Here is a 22,225-nt window from a genome sequence, read left to right as displayed (position 1 = left end):
ACATTTCCCCTAATAGCCAGTATGATGATGTGCCCCTTCGAAGGTCTCTAGGTTGGTCCTTAGACAACAGATAAATATCACTAGGCTCATCCTCCAGGGTGGTGTGTGTGTGGGGGGGTTCCAGCTTGATGGGATGTACAAGATCTTATGCCCTATTGGTATAGCCTTCCAGACTCCAGAATCCCCTCCAGGCCATGATGACAACAGGAATACTGTTCTCTCAAGTTTAATTCAGTGTAAGACAGATCTATCTCAGGCCGCATCCCAGAGGGTTTAGTTGCTGAAATACCCAAATAATCTTAGAAGATGGGTCAAACTAGTCCCACCTGGGATTTTCTTTGTTCTACTGTTTTATTGAACTGGGATGTTTTTTTTTAACCACCTGACACCAATTATGAATATCTGTAATGTGGGAAGAGGGACAACAAACCTAGCCTCCTGTGTGGTACAGTGATAAGATCATTGGCCCAAGAGTCATAGGACTTGGCTTCAGATTTTGCCTCTGGTGCCTACTACCTGTGTGACTCTGGGCATATCACTTAACCTTTCTGGGTCTCTGTTTATTATATGACTTATGAGGTTCTTTTGATCTCTGCATCTATGAATTTTGTAAGAATTTCCTTACCCCCTGACATGCAGTACTTCAAACATCTCAGATGCATTGTGATAATACCCTCTGTTCCAGGTGAGGAAACAGGGTTGCCAGGCAAGATTGGATAGGGTGTAAATGGATACAGAATTCTATACCTCCATAAAGCTTTGTCCTTTATCTTTTATCATATATTCCCTCTTGTTTACCTAATAATGCTGTGTTTTTAACTTCAACATATTTTAAATAGAATAAGGGAAGAAATTGTTTCTTCTATGCCTAAACAAGGAGAGTTAAGGGAATCTGGCCACCTCAAATTCAGTCTCTAGGAAGGCAATGTAGAATGGTAGAAAGACTACTGGTTTTGGAGTGAGATAGACCTGGGTTCAAATCTCTGCTATGCAGAGATGTATCCTAACAAATACTTAACAACAACTAGGTTTCTGTGCAAGGTAAAAGTATATCAGATCTACTTTCAAACTTAATTTGCATTATTAATATTTTGCCATCACACTGAAAATTTAACGATTGACTTTCATCATCTGGTTAGAGACGGCTCCAGCATATCCCTACTTTGTTGTTGTTCATTTTCCATTCTCAAAGAGAACCATGACATTGGGGGTGATGTTATGACTTGCAGTGAATTGGATTTAAAAGAGGGAGGGCTGTGCAAAGTCACCAACCTCACTCTCTCCTCCAGAGCCATCTGGGTCCAGTGGAAAGTTATACAGCAGGACACCTGGAGATGGCCCCTTCCTTACTTTAGGAGAACTAGAGAAGGCACTTTATTTAAACCTATCTGATTCATTAACCTTTTCAAAATTCCTACACAAATGAGCACCTTTGGGCCTGAGCATTGAAAGCCCTTATTAAAATGTCAATTTTATTCAGGAGGGAGTAATAGCAAGCTATTATCTGTCACTAATACTACTAATGCCTTTTTCTTCTAACATTTGGAGATTATTCTTCGCCACAACATCCCTGAGACATAGGTAAATTAAAGAGAGAGGAAGACAAAGAAGGGAGTGCTGAATGTGAACCTCACCTGAATGCAAACTCACAGAGTTAAAGTTTTGTGTCATTGTTTGCCTGTTTCTATATATGGAATGAAGCTTGGAATAATTTCCAATTTGACATAGAGAGAGACACACACAGAGACAGAGAGACAGAGACAGAACCAGAGACAGAGAGACAGGGAGACACAGAGAGGCAGAGACTGAGACAGGGAGGGAGGGGGTTGGACTAGGTGACTTCTAAGGTCTCTTCCAGCTTTAAATGTGTGATCCTATAATTCTGTGTTCTCCTTCATTTTTGCAGAAAAGACCAGTCTAGTTACCATTTGTAAGATAGTTGCTTTGTAGGGTCATTGTGGTAAGCCATGGCCCTCAAAAAGTATCACATTTATTCCACATGTATAGATGTATAGAAAGGTCTATGAGTCCTACATATGTGACCAAATGCTGTCTCTACGCAGTAGCAAACATTTAGTGGAAATCAGCACTGTAGGTATAGGAGAATGACCCTTGTCTTGGAAGCAAGAAAATCTAGGGCATTGGTACAAAATCTACTTCAGGTCAAGTTGGGGATGGGAAGGACAGTTATCTGCATCTTACTTTGCCTGTGGTGAAGATGTTGTCTGTGTCAGGGTTTCAGAAATTGCAAAGAAAGTTTTAATTACCAACTCAGGAAATTGTGCTAGGCTATCTTCCAAAACTTGTAATTACAGAGCCAGACTATGGCCAAAGTGTAAGAGGACATTATTTTTAACTCCGTGCTGTCACTAAAAGTCTTATTTTTCTTGACTGGGTTTTAGCACTCTTGTTTTTGTCAAAGCCAATTCCTTTGGATCACTAAAAACAGTTAAGTTGAGAGGCAACGTGCCACAGTAGATGGAGTGCTGGCCTTGGAGTCAAGAAGACCTGGGTTTTCATTCTGCCTGGGAAACTCAATAACTGTATAACTATAGTCAAGTCACTTAACCTCTGTGGGCCCTAGGTCCCTCATATACAAAATAAGGGGATAAAATTCTAGATTTATGATGTTAGGGTGGTGGGAAGTTCAGCAATGGAACTACAAATTGAATAACATCACTCCCAAGCAGAGCCTCTGGGAATGATCATAATATTTAGGCCTAGGTGGGTCTATCTGGAAGCAGTACAATAGAAAATGCGCTAAATTTGAAGTCAGAAGATCTGGGTTCAAATCCTAGCTTTGGCACTTATTATTTTGAGATTTGAGGTAAAGTCACTTCAGCTTTCTCAGCCTCAGTTTCCCCATGTGTAAAATGAGAAGTTTGGAGTTGCTATCCTCTAAGAAATCTATACTCCCATGATCCAATTAAACAGAAGAGGGTAGGAGACTCAAAGATAAGTGATTTGCCCAAGGTCACATAAATAGTAAATAACAGAGGCAGGATTCAAACCCTGGTTCTTGGACTCTTAATAATTAGAGTTGTTCAAAAGCAGAAGAGAGTGCTTCAAGAAGCAGTTGTTCCTAGTCAGACATAGTGGCCCATTCCTTTAATCCCTGTTTATTGGAGGAGGCAGAGGCTGATAGATCCTTTGAGTTTAGAAGTTCTGTATTAGCCCTAAAACTGTCAGGGTATAGGCACCAAGTCTGGTGTGATTATGGTGAACTCTCAAGGATGGAGGGCCACAAGGCTACCTACAGAGAGGTAAACCAGTCCAGGTTAGAAAAACAGAGCAGGTGAAGCTTTTGTGTTGGTTAGTATTGTGGTCAGATCCTTGAAGGGTTGCCGGACTACACAGGGAGACCCAGTCTCAAAAAAAAAAAACCGACAATAGAGGGACCCCCCTCATTGGAAATCTTTAAGCAAGGCTGGATAACCTTGTCAGTTAACATAGCTTGTCATGCATGTTATAGATGCCTTTATCAGATATATTATTTATGACCTTCTGAGGTAGATAATAAAGGGGATTTCTATCTGGGTATGGGTTGGATGATATAGGCGCTGGAGTCACTTCCCATTAATTCCAAGATTCTGAGATTCAGTGACTCCCAAGCTAGTGCTTATTAAATGATGTAAATACCGCTTCTCCTATTTTTGAGAAAAGTTATGAATATCTTTCAGAGTTTGAGAGTGTTCCCATTCTGACCAAGCTAAGCACTGCACTAACTAGAGTCTGAATTACTCAAAGACAAAATGAAATCCCACTCCTTTTGTTTAAGCCTGTGCTCCTGCACGTGCAGGCAGGCTCATACACAAACACATCAAGCGTCTTCTGACTCCATTAGATATTCTGAACATAGAATTAGAGCCGTGATGTTTTTAGATCTGCATTCACCACTATGATTTGAAACCACAAGAGTTGCAAAATAGGAATATGTCTCAGACAAGACCATCTGTGCTTTCAGTTACCAAAAAGGAATTCAGAGTTTGGATATGTTCCATAGACATGAAGGGGGAAAAGTTTCTGGCTTGGTGTAGGTTCCACAGAGCTGTCAGAATTGGAAAGTCTCATTCCAGCATGGATTGTGTATATGTGTGTGTGTGTGCATTGCTTATTGCTGGTCAGCTTAGGCATAGTTCAACGTGCTTTGACCTTTTAGAAGGAGTCATCAGAAATAAGCTTTCATTAGTGAGCTATGATAATAATGTAAGGACCCACAACCCAGGGGGTGGAGATGCCCTCTTACAGTAAAGCACTTAAATTCTAGTGCTCATTCCTAGAATTCGTTTCAGAAGGATTGTGGCCCCAAATAGGGGAGTTAAGCTCTTTTCTATTTCTTGTTCATTAATCTCCTTACCACCCCATAATCAAACTCTGGGAACAATCTCTCAAACAGAATTTAGGTTTGTCTTATGTTTAGGGTCTCCTCAAAAAGGATTAAAGGGTCCCTTCTAGAAAGATACTCAATGTACAAATAGATGAAGTTACAGTACAGCAATCATATCTTCTACTGCAAAACAGTGCTTAAACATCAGTGATTCACTAGTGCACATGGAGAAATACTTAAACCATGATAGAAATACCAGGCTCTTCATTTTTAGTTTGTATTTCCTATCCAAAATATTCACTTGGGTATGTATCTTCTGACCAGCTTGGCATTTGTAACCCATTCTCCTGCCAATGGTCATCTTCTCTTTCGAGAAGCTGTTTCGAGGGTCACATCCCGAGGAACCCAGGAGCTCCAGAGGTAGCATCAGACTCAAAAAGTCCATCTCATGATTGCCATTTAGTCAACCACGCTCAGCAGAAGTAAGGAAAAGCAGGGACTCGAGACCCAAACTCACCCTCATTTACAGAACGCATGTTTTTGCTGACATGTATGCGCAGAAACCTTAGGTGACTAATTGGTGGGGATCCCCTCCCTCTTATAGGAAGTCCAAAGGAGTGGTTCTAATAAACCCATCATCTTCCACAGTCACTCCCCTTAAAGTTGACTGAATAAGTCACACCTCCTGGTTTAGAGGCCAATCTTCTTGGAGGTATCCCATATTTTCAGAGATTGGGGATTGGGGAGGGGAATGGGGTGGGCATAGATAAATACATGAGTGTCAACCAGAAGGTTCTACTGTACATGCCCTTTATCAAGAGGTCTACCAGAATCAAGGTTTGCCCTCACACATGCTCCATGGTGGTGGTCACTGTTACATAACACTTGCTCACATTTAATTAGGATCATAGGAATCATCTAGCTCAGGCCTCTTATTTTATAAATAAGGACCTTTCACAATCCAGGGAATGTATCAGACTGCATCTAACTTTTCTAGATGTCTCTAACATATAACTGGAGATGGAGTGGTCACTCCTCTCCAATGTTCCTACATTTCCACCCTATTTTTAGCATGTTTTCTAGCCTCAGTCTTTTATCCCCCCACTCAGGCTGGTATTCTGGGTCTGTAGAGGGGATGCTGAGGGATTAAAATGGTGTTTTTCTCTAATTCTATATGTCATGAAGTAATGTGCTTTCCCCATATTCACTTATAAGGTAGCCAGTCAACCTTAGTTATTTTTAAAAACATATTTACTAAGATGACATGTGGAGAACAGTTGATACAAAACTCTTACAAGTACAGTCAGAGTGAAGAGGAAGGAGGACTATAACTTAGAGTGGATGTAACAAAAGGGTAACTCATAATTTGAACTCATTTTGCTGGAATCCCTTTTTCTCTCCTTTGGAGGTTCTTCATGAAGTTCCCTTTAGTTCTACTGGGCTCTTTGTCAAGTCCTGGAGCTCTCTTTCCTCAGTGTATTTAGTTGTCTTCAACTCCCAGTGCAGACACTGCCACTAGCCACTGCTGTTCTAGGGATGCTGCTAGGATGCTGAGCAAAATTTCTACTCCTCTGACCAAAATGGGAGAGGGAAGAAAGCAAGGTTCTTCTTTCCTAGTTCTTCCCTTCCCTGCATTTCCTTTTCAGGAGCTGGGGAGGAATGACTTCCACCACTAAGCCAGCCATATATCTGAATTCCAAGTTCCAAATTGACTTGCTATTTTATAGAAGATTCATGGGGCATGATGAAGTGTACATTAAATGTTTAATGATTTTTATTTTTAAAATCACAATTTTTAAATGAAATAATTCCACATCATGATTCAATGTTTTGATTCAGTAAAGATTTTGATACCTCATAGGTGGATGGAGTATCTTGTTAGTGACTTTAAGTATGTTGGGGTGATCATTTGGTTGACTCAATCAGCTCCTACCCTTCTATCAAAAACCGGTTCCTTCTTGTTGATAATAATAAGATCCAGAGCAGATGTTCCTCTTGTCAGTTCCTCCACTATTCAAAGAATAATTATTATTAAGGAAGTAACACAATTTTTGGCTGTTCTGATTTAAGAGCATGAGAACTCTAGTAGATTCTGGATAAATGAAGCCCCCTCTCCTCCACTACTATACAACTGTGTCATACCTCTATGACAGGTGTGTGATCTGTAATCTGTTTCCCAAACTCCTCATCAATTTCATCTGTTGATGCATGTATACAGTAGCACATTCCAAGGTCATATTGTTTATGGTTGTACCTCTGTTGTTCCTTACCTAAATGATTTCCAAAACAGCTCCTTCCTCTGATCCCTGTGTTTCCTCATGAGTCTATCTTCCTACTAAAAATAATTACTCTGACACCACCCGCCTCAATCTGCCCTGTTATTTTGCATAGCATATAACCATGTAGAGCTATATTCCAGTCATGGGGCTGTCATCCTACCCAGTTTCAGTGATATTTACAAGGTCAAATTGGCTTCCTACTAAGCTCTATAGTCCACTTTTCTTGACTTTGAACATCTATACATATAATTTTGAGGACATAGACTTTATTGCTGGCTCCTTTTGATTTTGCCTCCTGTAAACCTCTTGGCTTCTCAATTATTATCCTTCCCACACTTCATCTTCTGTGTATGGAAAAAGTTTTTAACCATTAAAAAATGTTATGGACCTTTTTTTCAGTCTGATGAAAGCCTATGGGACCCTTCTTAATAATGTCTGGTTGCCTTTTTTATAATTGAAGAAAATTCTAAATTCCAGTTAGAGGTTAGTGAAAATTAGGATGTATTTTTTTCTGATCCAAGTTCATAGACCCCCCTGAAATCTATCCACAGAAAGACTCCAAGTTAAGAACTTCTGGTCTATGATATCTAGTTTGGTGGATATACATATAGAGTTTTCATTACCCACTTTCTTTTCTGTTTAAAGCCTTCTTGGTTAGATTTGAAAGAGTTCAAACACATACATGTTTGCAAGCTCTGTTCCTGGTCAGGAACCTGGCATTACCATATTTTAAAGCATTTTCCAGAAATACCAATCACATCCTCAGAATCTCCCCTTAATCAATCAGTCACTTCACACGTCTTCCTTAAACTTCTGAATCCTTTGCCTTCCATAGGCAGCTAGGATGAAAATGTTATGTATGTTTATCATGTCTTTAATTTCTTTCCCAAGATGTCTAAAACCTCAGCAATGCTTTCTGGGTTCCTTTGGTCAGTATCACTGAATTTCTGGATTATATCTTAAGATATAATTTATATATATCATTTATGCCCTTTTGAAGGTAATTAGGAGAACTTACATTAAATCATGTGAATAGGTATGGGAACATTCAAATTAACAGGGGAAATGGATATTAATTTTTTTTCTTTTTTTTTCCTTTTTTTTTTTTCTGGCAAAGCAATCAGGGGTTAATCAGTGACTTGCCCAGGGTCAGACAGTAAGTGTCAAGTGTCAGGCCAGATTTGAACTCAGCTCCTCCTAACCCTGGGGCTTGTGCTCTGGGAGATTTAATTCTAACAAATGATATATAAAGGTTGCTTTTCTAATATATGAGAACATTAAAGGAGATTATATCAGATTTTTGAAACATTAATACAATTGATTATTGAATCAGGCTTATCCATTCAACAAAACATGTATCAAGGGCCTGCTTTGTTTGAAGAGCATTATGTTCTGTGCCCAAGGTCATATAATGATAAGTTTATTCGGCATGTCTCTACTTTCAGTCTAGAGATTTTTTGGACAGGAGGGAAGAAGAAAAGAAACATTTACATAGCACTTGCTATGGGACAAGATCTATGCTAGTCACTTTGAAAAATTATCTCATTTGATCCTCACAACAAAACCTTCCAGGTAGCTGCTATTATCTCCATTTCACAGTTGAGGAAACTAAGGCAAACAGAGATTTAGTGCCTACCCAGGATCAGAAGTTAGTATCTAAGACCAAGTCTGAACTCAGGGCTTCTTTACTTCTCCAACAGCAGTGCCATGGCCACTGTACCACCTTGCTGCCTCAAGGAGCAGATGGGTGGGTTTTTATAATAAATTTCTTTTTTCCTTTGGTGAGATTGATATTTGAATATCCTTTTCTTTTATCTAGCACTTCCCTACATTGTAAAGGTTGGCTTCATTTATGCTTCCTTCTTAGAGATAATTATATTTTGTGTTTCAGCCCCAGTTTAGTTGCCAAGTGGTTTGGCTATTTCACTTGTCCCCTCACACTGGAGTTATTATGATTCCCATTTTGACAGATGAAGAAGTTAAAGCATGGATGAAAAGTTCAAACTCAAATAGATGTAATAACTTGACCAAAGTCATATAGTGGTTTAGCAGGGACTCATTTGAAGGTCTTCTAACTGCTCCCCCCACACCCTGTCCCTTAGACACATACACATCAATGTTCTTTTCCCATTATATTCAGGTTCTTTTTTTTTTTAATTCTAAATAGAATAGTAGGGAAAACACAAATATGAATCATAAAGGAAATTCATTTCTATATCTCTCCAGGGGATGAGTTCACCCTCTTGATTTGTTTTACTTCAATCTTGGAACATAACTTCATAATTAAAAAAACCTTTAAATCCATTATTTTATTCGATATTCTCAAGATAGCCTGTATAAGTTATTGTATCCAATTTATAAATGTGGAAACTGAGGCTCAGGGAGATCAAATAGAATCACAGACTATGAGAACAGAAAGTGACCTTAGATGAAATTCAGTTCAAGAAACATTTATCATTGAATGAAAAAGTATTTATGAAGTGCTGATTGTGCAAAGCAGTTCATTAAACAATAGGTATACAAATAGAGAATTCAACAGTCCCTATTCTTAAGAAGCTCACATTCTAATGAAGAAGATAACACATACAAAAAGTTTTAACCAAAAGTCAGATAAAAAGGTGTAAAGCCATTCATTAAGTACAGAGGATATTCAGATGAAAAGTGACATAGTCTCTGACCTCAAGGACCTTAAAGTCTAATGGAGGAATAAGACATGTGCATAGATAGGGTATGAAGTGACTTGGAATAAAGGCAAAGAAGAAATCCAGACAATGTTCTTTTTTTAAAAAAAATTGAGAAGGGAAAGAATATTTTTAGTTGAGGAAACCAACCTGAGTTTGGTCTTGAAAGAAGAGAAAGATTTCAACAGGAATTGTGTAGGGATTGTGCTGGTCTGAATGAATGATAGAGAGCAGGAAATATCAGGATGAGATGAAATAATGGGAAACAGGACAGAGAGAGATTAAATGACTTTCCTGAGGTCACATAATTAGTGAGTGGCAGATTTAGTCCTGGAACCCTGCTGTCAGAGACGACTTCATCTTTATTTTTGTAATACCAGCACCTAGTAGGTACATAACTAGATTGAATCACAAGAACTGCTGACCCTAAATTTAGTGTTCTTGTCACTATGATATTCTGACTCTCAATGGAAGAAACTGAGTATTATAGTGCAACAGCTAAGTGGTGCACTGGATAGAATGCATGGTATGAAGTCAACACTCATCTTATTCAAATCCAACCTCAGACACTTACTAGCTGTGGGACCCTGGGCAAGTCACTTCACCCTGTTTGCATCAGTTTCCTCATCTGTAAAATGATCTGGAGAAGAAAAGGCCAACCACTCCAGTATCTTTGCCAAGAAAATTTCAAATGGAATTACGAATGGTTGGATATAACTGAAATAAATGAACAACAATATAATAGTGAAACATTCTGAGGTCCCCCCCCCCATCTCTTTTTTCCAAAGCTTGACTCCCAGGGTTCATTAGTGGTTTTTACTACCCCCAACTTCTCTTCTAGGCCCTATCTGGTTTTCTATTAGTACAACCAAAGGAATTAACAAGTATTTAAAATAACCAACCATTTCCCCCCAGAAATGACCCATATAAAAGTAAGAAACATTGATAAAATGTATTTAAGTTTTTAAAAAGTGTGGGAGGGGAATATACAGAAGTTACCATTTTAAAAATGAATAGAATTTAAATCCTGAACCTCGATTCAGATCTCAATGAAACAAGGCTTTGAACATTCTCAGTTCCCCCACCCCATCCCACCTTTCATTGACTGTTTTTTTCTTTGTTCCTTTCCATAGAATCAACCATACCCAAAGCTTCCTGTTCTCTCTTATTTCTGATTCTAGGTTCTCATGCAATTGAATCTTCTCTATTACAAAATAAGTTCTAACTTAGCTTCTTGACTTGGGAAGATTTTTGCTAGACCAGCAGTCCAGGTGCTAGTAAATGTTTTGTCATTCATCTAGTCATTTACTAGTTGATATGACAGGAGTGATCTCTGCATGTTATTTTTTAGAATCAAATATTACTTTCCCCTGTTGAATTAAACATACCCACATATATCCACATAACATAATATAACTAGTGACAAGACATTGCAACTCTCTGGGCCTGAGCTTCCTTCTCTGTAAAAATAAGGGGGCTAGACCATATGATTTATTTGTCCCTCAGTTCCAGGCCTAGAGTCAAGAAGACTTGAGTTCAAATATGACCTCTTATACTTACAGTTTTTGTGACCCTGGGCAAGTCACTTAACCCTGTTTGCCTCAGTTTCCTAATCTGTAAAAATGAGCAGGAAAAGGAAAAGGCAAATACTCCAGTATCTTTGCCAAGACAATCCAAAATGAGGTCACAAAGAGTCAGATATAACTGTACAACAACAGTTCTAACATTTTGTCTTTCAATGACTTTAGGTTGCCTCCTTCTCTGGGTAGGGAGACCATCACCATGGGAATGAATCAGGAATACAAAGGATCATAGAATGATAATGCTGGAAAGGACTTTAGAGATCATCCAATCCCTTCTTTTTAGAAATGAGAAAACTGAGGCCCAGATTGAGGAAGCAACTGGTCCATGGTCCATATCTAGTTTAGTGGCATTTAGACAATGCCTGGATTAGAATTTGAGCCTTCTGATTTCTAGACTGATGATCTTTCTACTGTGATGGGCAAACTGATGACTTTAGAGCAAAGTCATAATTCAAACCCAGGACCTCTGAATCTAAATCCACTGTTCTGTAACCTTACAGCCTCTTTTGAATCTCAACAGTGTCAGAGACAATTGCAGATTGCCCTTCTCCATTCTCAGCATGCCCTTGCTTCTCTGGAAGAAGGCTCTTATAGTATATGAGAAATACCTTGCAAAGTTGAAAAAAAACATTTACATAAATAGTGTGGGTTTGTTGTCTCAAAAATCTTGGAGCAAATAAAAAATTAAAATTAAAAAAAATCTTGGAGCAATTTTAAGCTTAAATAGCTCGAGGGAAGAGAAACCTTTCAACCAGCAGAGATGATGAGGGAATTGGCTGAAAAAACTAGGTGGGCAGGAACGTGGAGTGTGAGGAAGAATGACATGGAAGAAGGATAGGAATAGTTTAGTACAACTCATTCATTTTGTAGCTTTAATAGCTTAAAATGGAAACAGGACTGTTGGGACAACCTATGTATACAGGGCTTTAAGGTTTGTAAGGCATTTACATATATTATCTTATTTGATCCTCTTATTAACATTGTGAGGCTGACACTACAGGTATGATTTTGCACATTTTGCAGATAATAAAAATTAAACCTAGTGATTAAGTGATTAGCCCATGATCTCACAGCCAGAGGTAACATTTGAACTCTGTGTCTCCAATCCATAAGTTCACAAGTTGATCACTGGTTAATGTTTTGGAAGCTTTGTTCTTCAGTGCATCTATCTCTGAGTCTTCTCTATGCCATCTTGCCTGGAACCAGGCCATTGATCATTCAGTCACTCATTCAACTAGCATTTATTAAGTACCTATTATGTCGTAGGCATTGTGCTAAGTGTTGGGAATACAAAGAAAGCAAAAACACTTCTAATTCATTTCCAAACCATGCTGCCATGCATATACTCCTGTGCCTCCTCACTTTTTAGGTCCCCTTTACACTAAAATGTAAATTGTTCTAGAGTGGGGACTATCTTGCATACGCATATTTATCTGCCAGGACCTAGAACATAATAAGAGCATAATAAGAGCATAATAAGAGCATAATAAATGTATTTTTTCATTTATTTATGACATTAACAATCAGTCAACAAACATTTATTAAATGTCTATTTTGTACTAGGTCTTTGCAAGGAAATGTAGATATAAAAGCAAAAACAAAAACAAAAAAACAACAATCAAAACACTTCGCTCCTTCAAGTAGCTTATGTTCTATTAGTGGAAAAATTTAGTCCTATATGTAAATTATAAGGCAATATGGGGAGAAGTAGAAGCAGCTTGGGGGCTCAGGAATGGCCTGATGTAGGAGGTAGTATTTGAGCAGAACGTTTAAGAAAGTTAAGAGTTCTACAAGTTTAAGAAAGTTAAGAGTTCTACAAGTGAGAGATGAAGGGGAGGTTCATTCCACTTATAAGAGACAGTGTATGAAAAGACAAAAAGATGGAAGATAGAATGTCATGTCTGGGGAAATAGCAAGAAGGATGGTTTCCTTGGATGATAGAGGGTGTGAAAGGGCATAATTTATAATAACGCTTTTAAGATAGGCTAGTGAGAGCTTGCAAAGGATTTTAAATACCAGAGACACTTGTAGTTTATGCTGAGAGGTAATAGGAAGCAGGGCTGTGCTAGTAGATGTTTAAAAATTTTCTCTAAACTAGATACACTTTTAAGTTTAATCTACATTATTAGCATTTTCTATATGGCTTCCTTAAGTTAGGAAAATCAACCAAACAGTGAATTCTGCAGCAATTTCCAAGGTATAAATGCTCATATTAACAATTTACCAATCAGCTAGCCAGTTAGAGCTGCCTCCAACACACTTTTGATAGGGACCCACTGGAAACTTTGGAGCAAGAAAGTGATGTTTTAGGAGTAATTGCATTAGCATCCCTGTTTTGATGTTTAAAATCTAAATGTGATGTTTAAAATCTAATGCTGGTCCTTACCTGTCCCCCCCCCCAGTTTTTTGGGGAAAACTGGCTAAGATTATCAATAAATTCAGCAAGAGTTTAGGCTTTTAAGTATTTATTAAAGTGTATTAGAAGTTAGTGAAGAGAGAGAATAGAAAACCCAGCTTGGATCTATGTGGGATAGCCAGAGAGAAAACCTCTCTTTACCTAACACCACCCTAAGTCCCGGATAAAGAGGGAGATCCAGGGAGTGAGCCTCACCTTCCTACTTCCTGCTTCCCTCCCCAAAAGGGGAGGTCCTTCAAGCTGATTGGTTGAGGGTGGTCTCTTGTTGATGTCATAGTCCGTAGCTTCTGAGAACGACACCCCACTCAGGGCCGGCCAGGCATGGTCTCGATTTTATCAGTCTTAAGTAGGTTCTCAGTTTCTCAGTCTCACCCTATTAAATCAATTCCAAAACAATTCTTCAGGTGGGGCCCCTGGGCATCTGCCAAATCCCATTATTTTAACACACTATAAAGGATGAATTGGAAAAGAGAGGGATGAGTGCAGTCAGTCTAATTTTGAGTCTATTGAAATAGTAAGAGGTGATGAGGGCCTTGGTGTATATGACTACAAAGAAGGAAATGAATATGAAACATATTGAAGAGGTCAAATTGACAGGTCTTGGCCATTAATTAGATATGTTTTTGAAAGGGTGAGCGAAGAGTTGAGGATGATTCTGAGATTGCAAATCTTTGTTACTGGAGGAACCATAGATAGTATCCTGTAACAGAAATAGGGAAATTAGGATGAGAGTTGGCTTGGGTCAAAAGATAATAAGTTCTGTTTCATATATATATTAAGGGAAATGCCTACAGAATATGCACTTTGAAATGTTCATTGAGCAGGTGGCAAAACAGGACTGGAGCTCAAGAGAGAGACCAGGGTTGGATAGGGAGGTAGATAGATACTGGAGTTTTCTCTGTAGATACAATTATTGAACCTGTAGGAACCCAAGAAGAACACCAAGTGAAAAAGTATAGAATAATTTAAAAAGTATAGAATAATAAAAGAAAATATCTTGGGTCAATATCTTGGGCTGCTACAGTTAGGAAATGTGGTCTGGATCATGATCCAGAAAAAGAGATTAAGATGGAGCTGTTGGATAGGAAGGAAAAGAAAAAAAGAGAAAGAGAACAGAATTGGGAAAACCAAGTAGAGTATATGGGAGGAAAAAGTGGTTAACAGGGGCAAATACTGCAGAGAGATCAAGAAAGGCTTGAGGACTAAGAAAAGGCCATTTGTTATGCCTGGTAGAGACCTCCAACTTATCTTCTTTGTAAAATATGGTACCTAGAACAGTCCACTATACCCCAATTGTTGTCTCTCCAGGGCAAAGTAGATCAAAGAGTGTCAACTCTAGCTCTGACACTATACCTCCCTCAGAGTAGTCTATCTACATTAGCTTCTTCATTATGATATAATTTAGTCCACGTGAACTCATACTGAGTCTACTAAAATGCCCAGATCTTTTTCAGATAAATTGCTAAAAAAAGAACCACATATCCCTATTCTAGAAAATAGGGACTTTCAGATCATTTTCATCACTAATAATGTTCTGTAATTATGCTTTTTTGGGGGGGGAAGTATTGGAAATGAAGGGCTATCACTCTGGAGAATAGTGTGGTGTGATATGAGGTAGAAGTAGGAAAAGGTTGTACTCTTTGGTGATTCTTTCTACAGACTATTGCTTCTTTCATTTCTGAACATTTCCCTTAAATGACGCCAAGTTTTTAAAAAATTAGTCTGGGGAAAAGGCCGACTCTAAGGAATCATGAACAGCAAATAAATTAAATTTGGAAAATGCAAATGTGATGTTTGAAATCTAATGCTGGTTCCTTCTAGCTCATTCTGTGTTCTATATTCTAATATTCTATATTTTAGGTCCTTTTTTACTTTAGCAGCGTAAGTTCTATGATGAACACATTTCACCCTAAGAGATCAGTACTTAATGTGTTGTGGTAGGAGGTTCATTGGATTGAGTGCCAGGCCTGGAGTCAGGAAGACTCATCTTGAGTTCAAATCTAGCCTCAGACACTTACTAGTTGTGTGACCATGGGTAAGTCACTTTACCCTGTTTGCTTCATTTTCCTCATCTGTAAAATGAGCTGGAGAAGGAAATGGCAAACCACTCCAGTATTTTTGCCAAGAAAACCCCACAATGGGGTCATGAAGAGTCAGTCATGACTAAAAATGGGCTGAATAACAACACACAGATGAGAAAGATAGAGTATTATTTATTTTAAATATTTAATGTGACCATTTCAGGTTAGGGGTGCCTTGGAGGCCAATGAAGGGAGGTGGGAAGGTAAATTTCTTATATTAATCATACTGCATATACAGCCCCAGTGGATCAGGCCATCTCTGGCTGTACATGGAATGAAAGAATGTTTACTTCAGTCCAGGACTTTCGTCTAGTCTACACAGATCTTACCCGACTATTTCTTCTTCCTACTAGCTGCCCCCCAGTAGTCTTGAACACAAGACCCCTCATTACGTTATTAGCATGGTCTTCTGCCCCGCTGCTTCCCAAAGGCCACACACATGCCTTTCACTCAGAGAATTAAAATGGAACATCTGACCATTAAACTAGGAAGGAAACTTGAAAGAGTGCTTGAAGTTCTTGGAACTGCCTTTGGGTAGAGTTCTTAGAACTGCCTTTGGGCTTGGTCCTATAATAAGGCTGTGGCTTCCACCTCCCCCAGAAACAGCCTGAGCCCACACCTGAACAAAGCAGGAGCTGTCTCTGTGGGATGCCTGTAATCTCAAAATAAATGTTCAAGAATTGGCTGCCTTCAAAGGACTGTAATTACGTGACAGCTGATTTCTAGGATGTGACCAGGCACCAAAGATAGAATCTCCACTGTTACAACCCAGCTGCCCTCCTAGGGCCCTTCAGAGAAAGTGTGTCCTCAAGTAAAAAAAAATCCCAATTCCCTAAATAGATGAATTATGGAGAGACTGCTTACTTTACAAAAAGGATCCTTTCCTTTATAAGGAGGTTCACTACTGGGTTCTTTGATTATGTAGTAGTCCCCCAAATATATGTTATGTATGTTATTCTGCTGACCCAAATTCTGTTTACATGTAGTTTGCTCAAGAAAACTAGGCATGGTTTCATTGTAGTAAGTTACACTATCACCCTATTCTGCTGCCCTTCAGAGGTAGCACTATTCTTTATGATAAAAGCTGAGAATCAAATGAAGGAACACAAAAATGAGTTTTGGTCCCACCTCAGTCACTAATTAGCAGTAAGTGACAAAGATGGTACTTAAACCCATAGACTGAGTCACTGTTACATTTTTATTTTATTTTTTGTGCATTGGTAGGAGGCTAAAGTGAGAGAAAAGTTCACTATAGCTCTAGCCCCTAATATGATAGTTTCCTATCTCTTATTTTTGTCATCATTATTGTTGTTATTATTAGTGCTATCTATAGGTTAGAGGTAGTGGTCAATAGAGACCTTACCTCAGAGGCAGGAAGACTTGGGGTCAAGTCTTTTTTTCCACTTTTGTTGTTGTTCAGTTGTTTCAGTTCTGTCCAACTCTTTGTGACCCCATTTGGAGTTTTCTTGGCAAAGATACTGAAGTAGTTTGATAGTTCCTTCTCCAGCTTATTTTACACTCAAGGAAACTGAGGCAAACAAGGTTAAGTGACTTGCCCATGGTCTCACAGCTAGTAAGTATCTGAGGCTGGATTTGAACTTAGGAAGATGAGTCTTCTTGACCCCAGCCCTGGCACTCCATCCATTGCATCACCTTCTTACCCAATTTTACCTTGGGAGGCCCAGTGAGGATAAATAATTTCCCAAAGGTTACAAAGAAATGAAAAGCAGAACTGGGATTCTAATGAGGGTTCTCTGACTCTAAGTTTATTGTCTCATGCTGATTAAGATATCCAAGCAGTATCACTGCTTTTAGGACTTCTGGAATAACAATAAAGCTGACTCATGTTTGAGAAAGGAGAGACACGTTGGGGAAATACTCTCCTATGTTTGATTTTATACACACCTTATTTAGTAGTTCTTGAGACTTTTTCATCAGTTGCCCCTCCATGCCATATGTTTCTTCATTTCCTGAAAATAAAACAAGAAAAGTTAAGGGAGTATGGTGTGATCTCTATGCAGTTAAGATGGGGTGACAGTGATAGGCAGTCATAGGGCAGTAGAAAGAGATGGATTTCCTCTGGTACTGAACTGGGGGCCTATATATGGAGTCTCACTAAAAATAAAGCATTTGTGTTTTCTATCTATGGGCAGCTAGGTAGTGCAGTACATAGAGTGCCTGACCTGGAGTCAGGAAGGCTCATCTTCTTGAGTCCAAATTTGGCCTCAGACACTTACTAGCTGTGCCACCTTGTCACTTCACCTTGTTTGCCTTAGTTTCCTCATCTGTAAAATGAGCTGGAGAAGCAAATGATAAACCACTCTAGTATTTTTGTTAAGAAAACCCCCAATGGGGTCACAAAAGAATAGGACACGACCAAAAAATGACTGAAGAAACAACTATTTGCTGCCCAGGTCATTCACATAGGCTTGGCTGGCCTAAGGAAAATTTGCCTTCTAAGCATCCTACTTCTTCTTACTGCTGGTGTCATCCTGATTCTAGCTTTCTCCTGCATCTTTGTCCCCTGGTGCCTACACTGGTAGAGGGAATTGACTGGAGAGGATTCCAACCTAAAACTATCTGTTTCCACAAAGCTAATAAATGGCAGTGCCAGAACTCAAATTCAGATCTTTATTCTACAAGTATATCACTCTTCATAGGATACAGGCAGAGGAATAAGGTCAAAGACTTGGTCCTTCTTTCTGGCCTTGTGACTGATGTGGGGGTGTCTAGATTTGAATGTCCGTTAGAAACTCACCATTTGCTATATTAGAGCTGTAAGGAACCTTACTTATAGCCCAATTTCCTCCTTTCTCAAATGAGGAAATGGAAACCCTCAAAGGCAACGACAAGTAAGAGAGATGAAGGAATTTGTACAAGGTCAGAACATCCATAAGGTCAGAAAATTCATGAGTAATAGAGCTTATGGTGAAACTCACATCTTCTCATTTCTCATGTAGGGTTCTTTCCACTAGACATTCTCTAATTACTCTTAACTAACAATCATCTTCCCTAGACATCAAGTTACAGACAGTCCCAGGCCAAATTCTTTATTTTAAGGCCACAATTGGCAATTTGACATCCTACATGATGAAATTGAAACACCATTGGCTCTCCATCCTGAGCCAAATTGCAGTGTGGTCATCATCTCAAAATAGGTAGCTTGGTTTGGTACTGCTTCAGAAATTTACAATAGGAATGAAGAATTGCAGGGGATGTTTAAGAAAACAAAGAAAAAAAGATAGGTCATGGGATGTAAATCTGTAACATGAGATGGAAATCTGGTAGGCATGATGATAGGATAATATCCCTCAAGATTGGCTACTCTGGATGTCTCAGGAGTCTTCAGAGAACACGAATGATCACAGAAACCCTGTACAGAGCTCTAACATCAATGGGATCACATGCCTAAATGTACTGGAGCCCACTCCTACCAGCTTGAGAAAACCTATTATTAAATTCTCATTATCATTATTTAGATCCTGATAATCAGGGATTAATTAGTTTTTAAATTTTTGTCTAAACTTATTAAAGTAACAAAGAAAATGTTAGTAATGCAGATTATATTTAAAATTGTGTTGTAATTGTATTTTATATTTAAAGGAAAGCTGGCTGTTAAATTAGCTCACCCCTGGATCACAGGGACTCTTTCAGGAGGGCAGTACCTTTAGGGCTAGAGACTTAGGGTGTAAGAATATGTCTCCTGGCATCTCTCTCCATCATTTATCCTCTGTGTTATTCCTCAACCAGCAGGCCATAATCTCTCTCTGGGATTTGTTTTTATCTAGTTTTCTTCTTGGGCAGCTATATATCACAATGGATAGAGTACTGGGCTTGGGATCAGGAAGACTTATTTTCATGAGTTCCAATCTGACCTCAGACACTTCCTGGTTTTGTGATCATGATCAAGTCATTTAACCCTGTTTCCCTCTGTTTCCTCATCTGTAAAAGGAGGTGGAGAAGGAAATGGCGAACCACTCCAGTATCTTTGCCAAGAAAACCCCAAATAGGGTCATGAAGAGTCAGACACAACAACAGTTTTCTGCTAATTCAGGGATTCTTTAACTTTTTAGTCATGGACCCCTTTGGCAGTCTGGTGAAGCTTATGGATAGACCCCTTCTCAGAAAAATGTTTTTAAAAAGCATAAAGTAAAAATATATAGGCTTACAAGTTCATGGTCCCCAGTTAAGAACTCACTTTCTCATCAAAAGCCTTCCCTAGCACTTCTAAATTTCCTATGTTGAAGATGAGCACCTAATGTCTGGTGCCATCTCACACACCTGAACACCCTGCACATGAATATGTTCCCTCTTTAGGAGACTAGGCATTCCCAGGTCTGTAGCAGTATCATATGACTGAGAGTATCTTGCAAAGAGTTAATTCAATGCATGCTGTTAGTATCCTTGATGACATTCTCCTCATCAGGAATGGTGTTAAGAGGATGGGTTTTTATGATAGCAAGTAGATGAGGACAACATAACCAAGCATACTAATAGCTCAGCACATGTACATAACTCCTTACACTTTACAAGCACTTTAATGCTATGAGGTAGACAGTACGAGTTGAAGTATTATTGTGCTTGTGTTGAGTTGTTTCAGTCATATCCAATTCTTCATGGTTCCATTTGGGGTTTTCTTGACCAAGATACTAGAGTGGTTTGCCATTTCCTTCTCCAGCTCATTTTACAGATGAGGAAACTGAGGCAAACAAAGTTAAATGACCTCCCCAGGGTCACATAGCTAGCAAGTGTCTGAGGCTGGATTTGAACCCAAGAAGATGAATCTTCCTGACTCCAGGTCTGGCCTTCTATCCACTGTGCCACCTAGCTGCCTAAAGGTATTATTAGCCCCATTTTAAGGATAAAGAAACTAAGACTCAAGGGGATTATGGGGCTTTCCTAGAATTGCTTGCCCACTAGAAAGTAAGAGATCTGGGTCTTAAAACTAGATCAATACACTTTTCTACCTTATCACTCTGGAGTTTGCATATGTCTCCAGTTGGAACACACTAATTAATCCTTTGTTCTCTAGGGACAAGTCAAGTCAACTAACATTTGTTAAATACTTACTATGTACCAAGCACTTTGCCTTATAAGTCCCAAGGATACAAAGAAAGACCAAAAAACCCCACAAAACCCCCAAACAAAACAAAGCCAACTAGTCCCTACTCTTAAGGAGCTCAAAATCTAACAGATGAATATGAAAGTGAAATATGTGTTCTGTCTTCCCACTAAGTTATTTTTATGTCCCAAGAGATTATAATGAGAGGGATAGTTTGATGAGAACTTTCTGTATGTGTTAATGCATGCTTATGAGTCTTTTGTGTTCTTTTTACTTTGATAACTGAAGCAAAGTTGAGTGATTTTTTATCTTTTGTGACATTTATGGACAGTATGCCCTGATTCACCAAAAAGTCATAGTGGGTGATAAAAAATGAGGTTAAGAAAGGGAACCAGAATATACTATTAATCTTTCAGGGAACATGTTTTTCATAAAAGTAGTAGTAGTAGTAGTAGTAGTAGTAGTAGTAGTAGTAGTAGTAATTTAGTAATTTAGTAATTTAGATTTATATAACACTTTACATTTTCAAAGTACTAAACATATATTACCTTAGTTGATCCTCACCACAGCCTTGTGAGATAGGAAGTGCATTTCACAAAATCATTGAAGTTTAGAATTGAAAGGGATTTTAGAATCTATCTAATCCAGCTCTTACTTCCAGCTTTTACTTGAAAGAGATCCCACTAAAGCACACCTGATACCTCTACATGAAGACATTCAATTAGGAGGAGAGTTGTAGATGTCTCTGTTAGGAAATATTTCCATGTATCACACCTAAAGCTGCCTCTTTGCACTTTCTACCCATCACTCTTGGATCTTCTTTCTGGAGCTAAAGAGAATAAATAGTAGAATACCATTATTGTGTCCCCCAAGATTCTTCTCTTCTCCATGTATCCCAAGTTCCTTCAACCAGTTCTTATATAGCATTGACTCAGGGATCTTCATCATTCTGGTTGTTCTCAGGATGCACCCCAGTTGATCAATACCACTCCCCAACTGTAGCCCTGAGAGTTGAACACAAGACTCTAGATGTGGTCTGACCATGGCAGAAGACAGTGGCACTATCCCCTCCTAATTCTTGGAGGTTGTGCCGCTCAAGTTGGATGGAGATCACAATAACTTTTTTAGCCTTTATTATTATTCCCAATTTATCAATGAGTTAACTAAGACTCATAAAGCTTAAGTGGCCTTCCTAAGATCACCAAACTAATAATTTGGTAGAATCAGATTTCAAACTCAGATCTTCTGGTGTTGGGTCCAGTGTTCTGTTCACAGCGCAATTAAATACCATGAGTTAACATGGTGTGTGCTTGATTTGGTGGTTTTAGGAACATTTTTGTCAACCTGCTCATTTTATTGATTCTGAATCCAATTTTTCATTTTCATTCCATCTGCTCTCTTTCATAGTCTCTTTGGACTCATGGCAATCCATAGCAATCTCATCAGCTCTCATTGATTCATCTATCATGAACTTTGATATAGCCCATGTCAACACAGATGCTTCCAGCAACTTCTCTGCTGCCAGAGACCTCTGCCTGTCAGGTAAGGAAATCTGCTTTCAGGCTTTTCAGAACATTGACTCAAAAGATCTTGGGTTATGATCTCATGCAGGGATCATTTGGGATTCTGAATCTGACATAATGATATTTAGGGTGCTAGAATTAACTGAGCTCCCAAAATGAAATAAGACCCACCGAGGATGTTCACTGACATTTGGGCAACAATTAGCATAATAGGGCAGCTAGGTGGAGCCGTGGATAAAGCAACAACCCTGGATTCAGGAGGACCTGAGTTTA

The 22,225-nt window shown here is 38.8% G+C and overlaps 1 protein-coding gene across 1 annotated transcript in view; it reads left to right on the top strand.

The window, feature by feature from the left end:
- Positions 1 to 22,225, top strand: part of TG (thyroglobulin) — a 395,662-nt gene that overhangs the window by 189,935 nt on the left and 183,502 nt on the right. The window contains 1 exon segment of the mRNA XM_043991635.1: positions 21,837 to 21,971. Within this exon segment, the coding sequence (XP_043847570.1) occupies positions 21,837 to 21,971 (135 nt within the window).

The sequence above is a fragment of the Dromiciops gliroides genome, chromosome 1 (assembly GCF_019393635.1).
Source record: "Dromiciops gliroides isolate mDroGli1 chromosome 1, mDroGli1.pri, whole genome shotgun sequence".
Classification (NCBI taxonomy): Eukaryota; Metazoa; Chordata; class Mammalia; order Microbiotheria; family Microbiotheriidae; genus Dromiciops; species Dromiciops gliroides.
The sequence above is the reverse complement of the archived record's forward strand: the minus strand, read 5'-3'. Positions and strand labels throughout refer to the sequence as shown.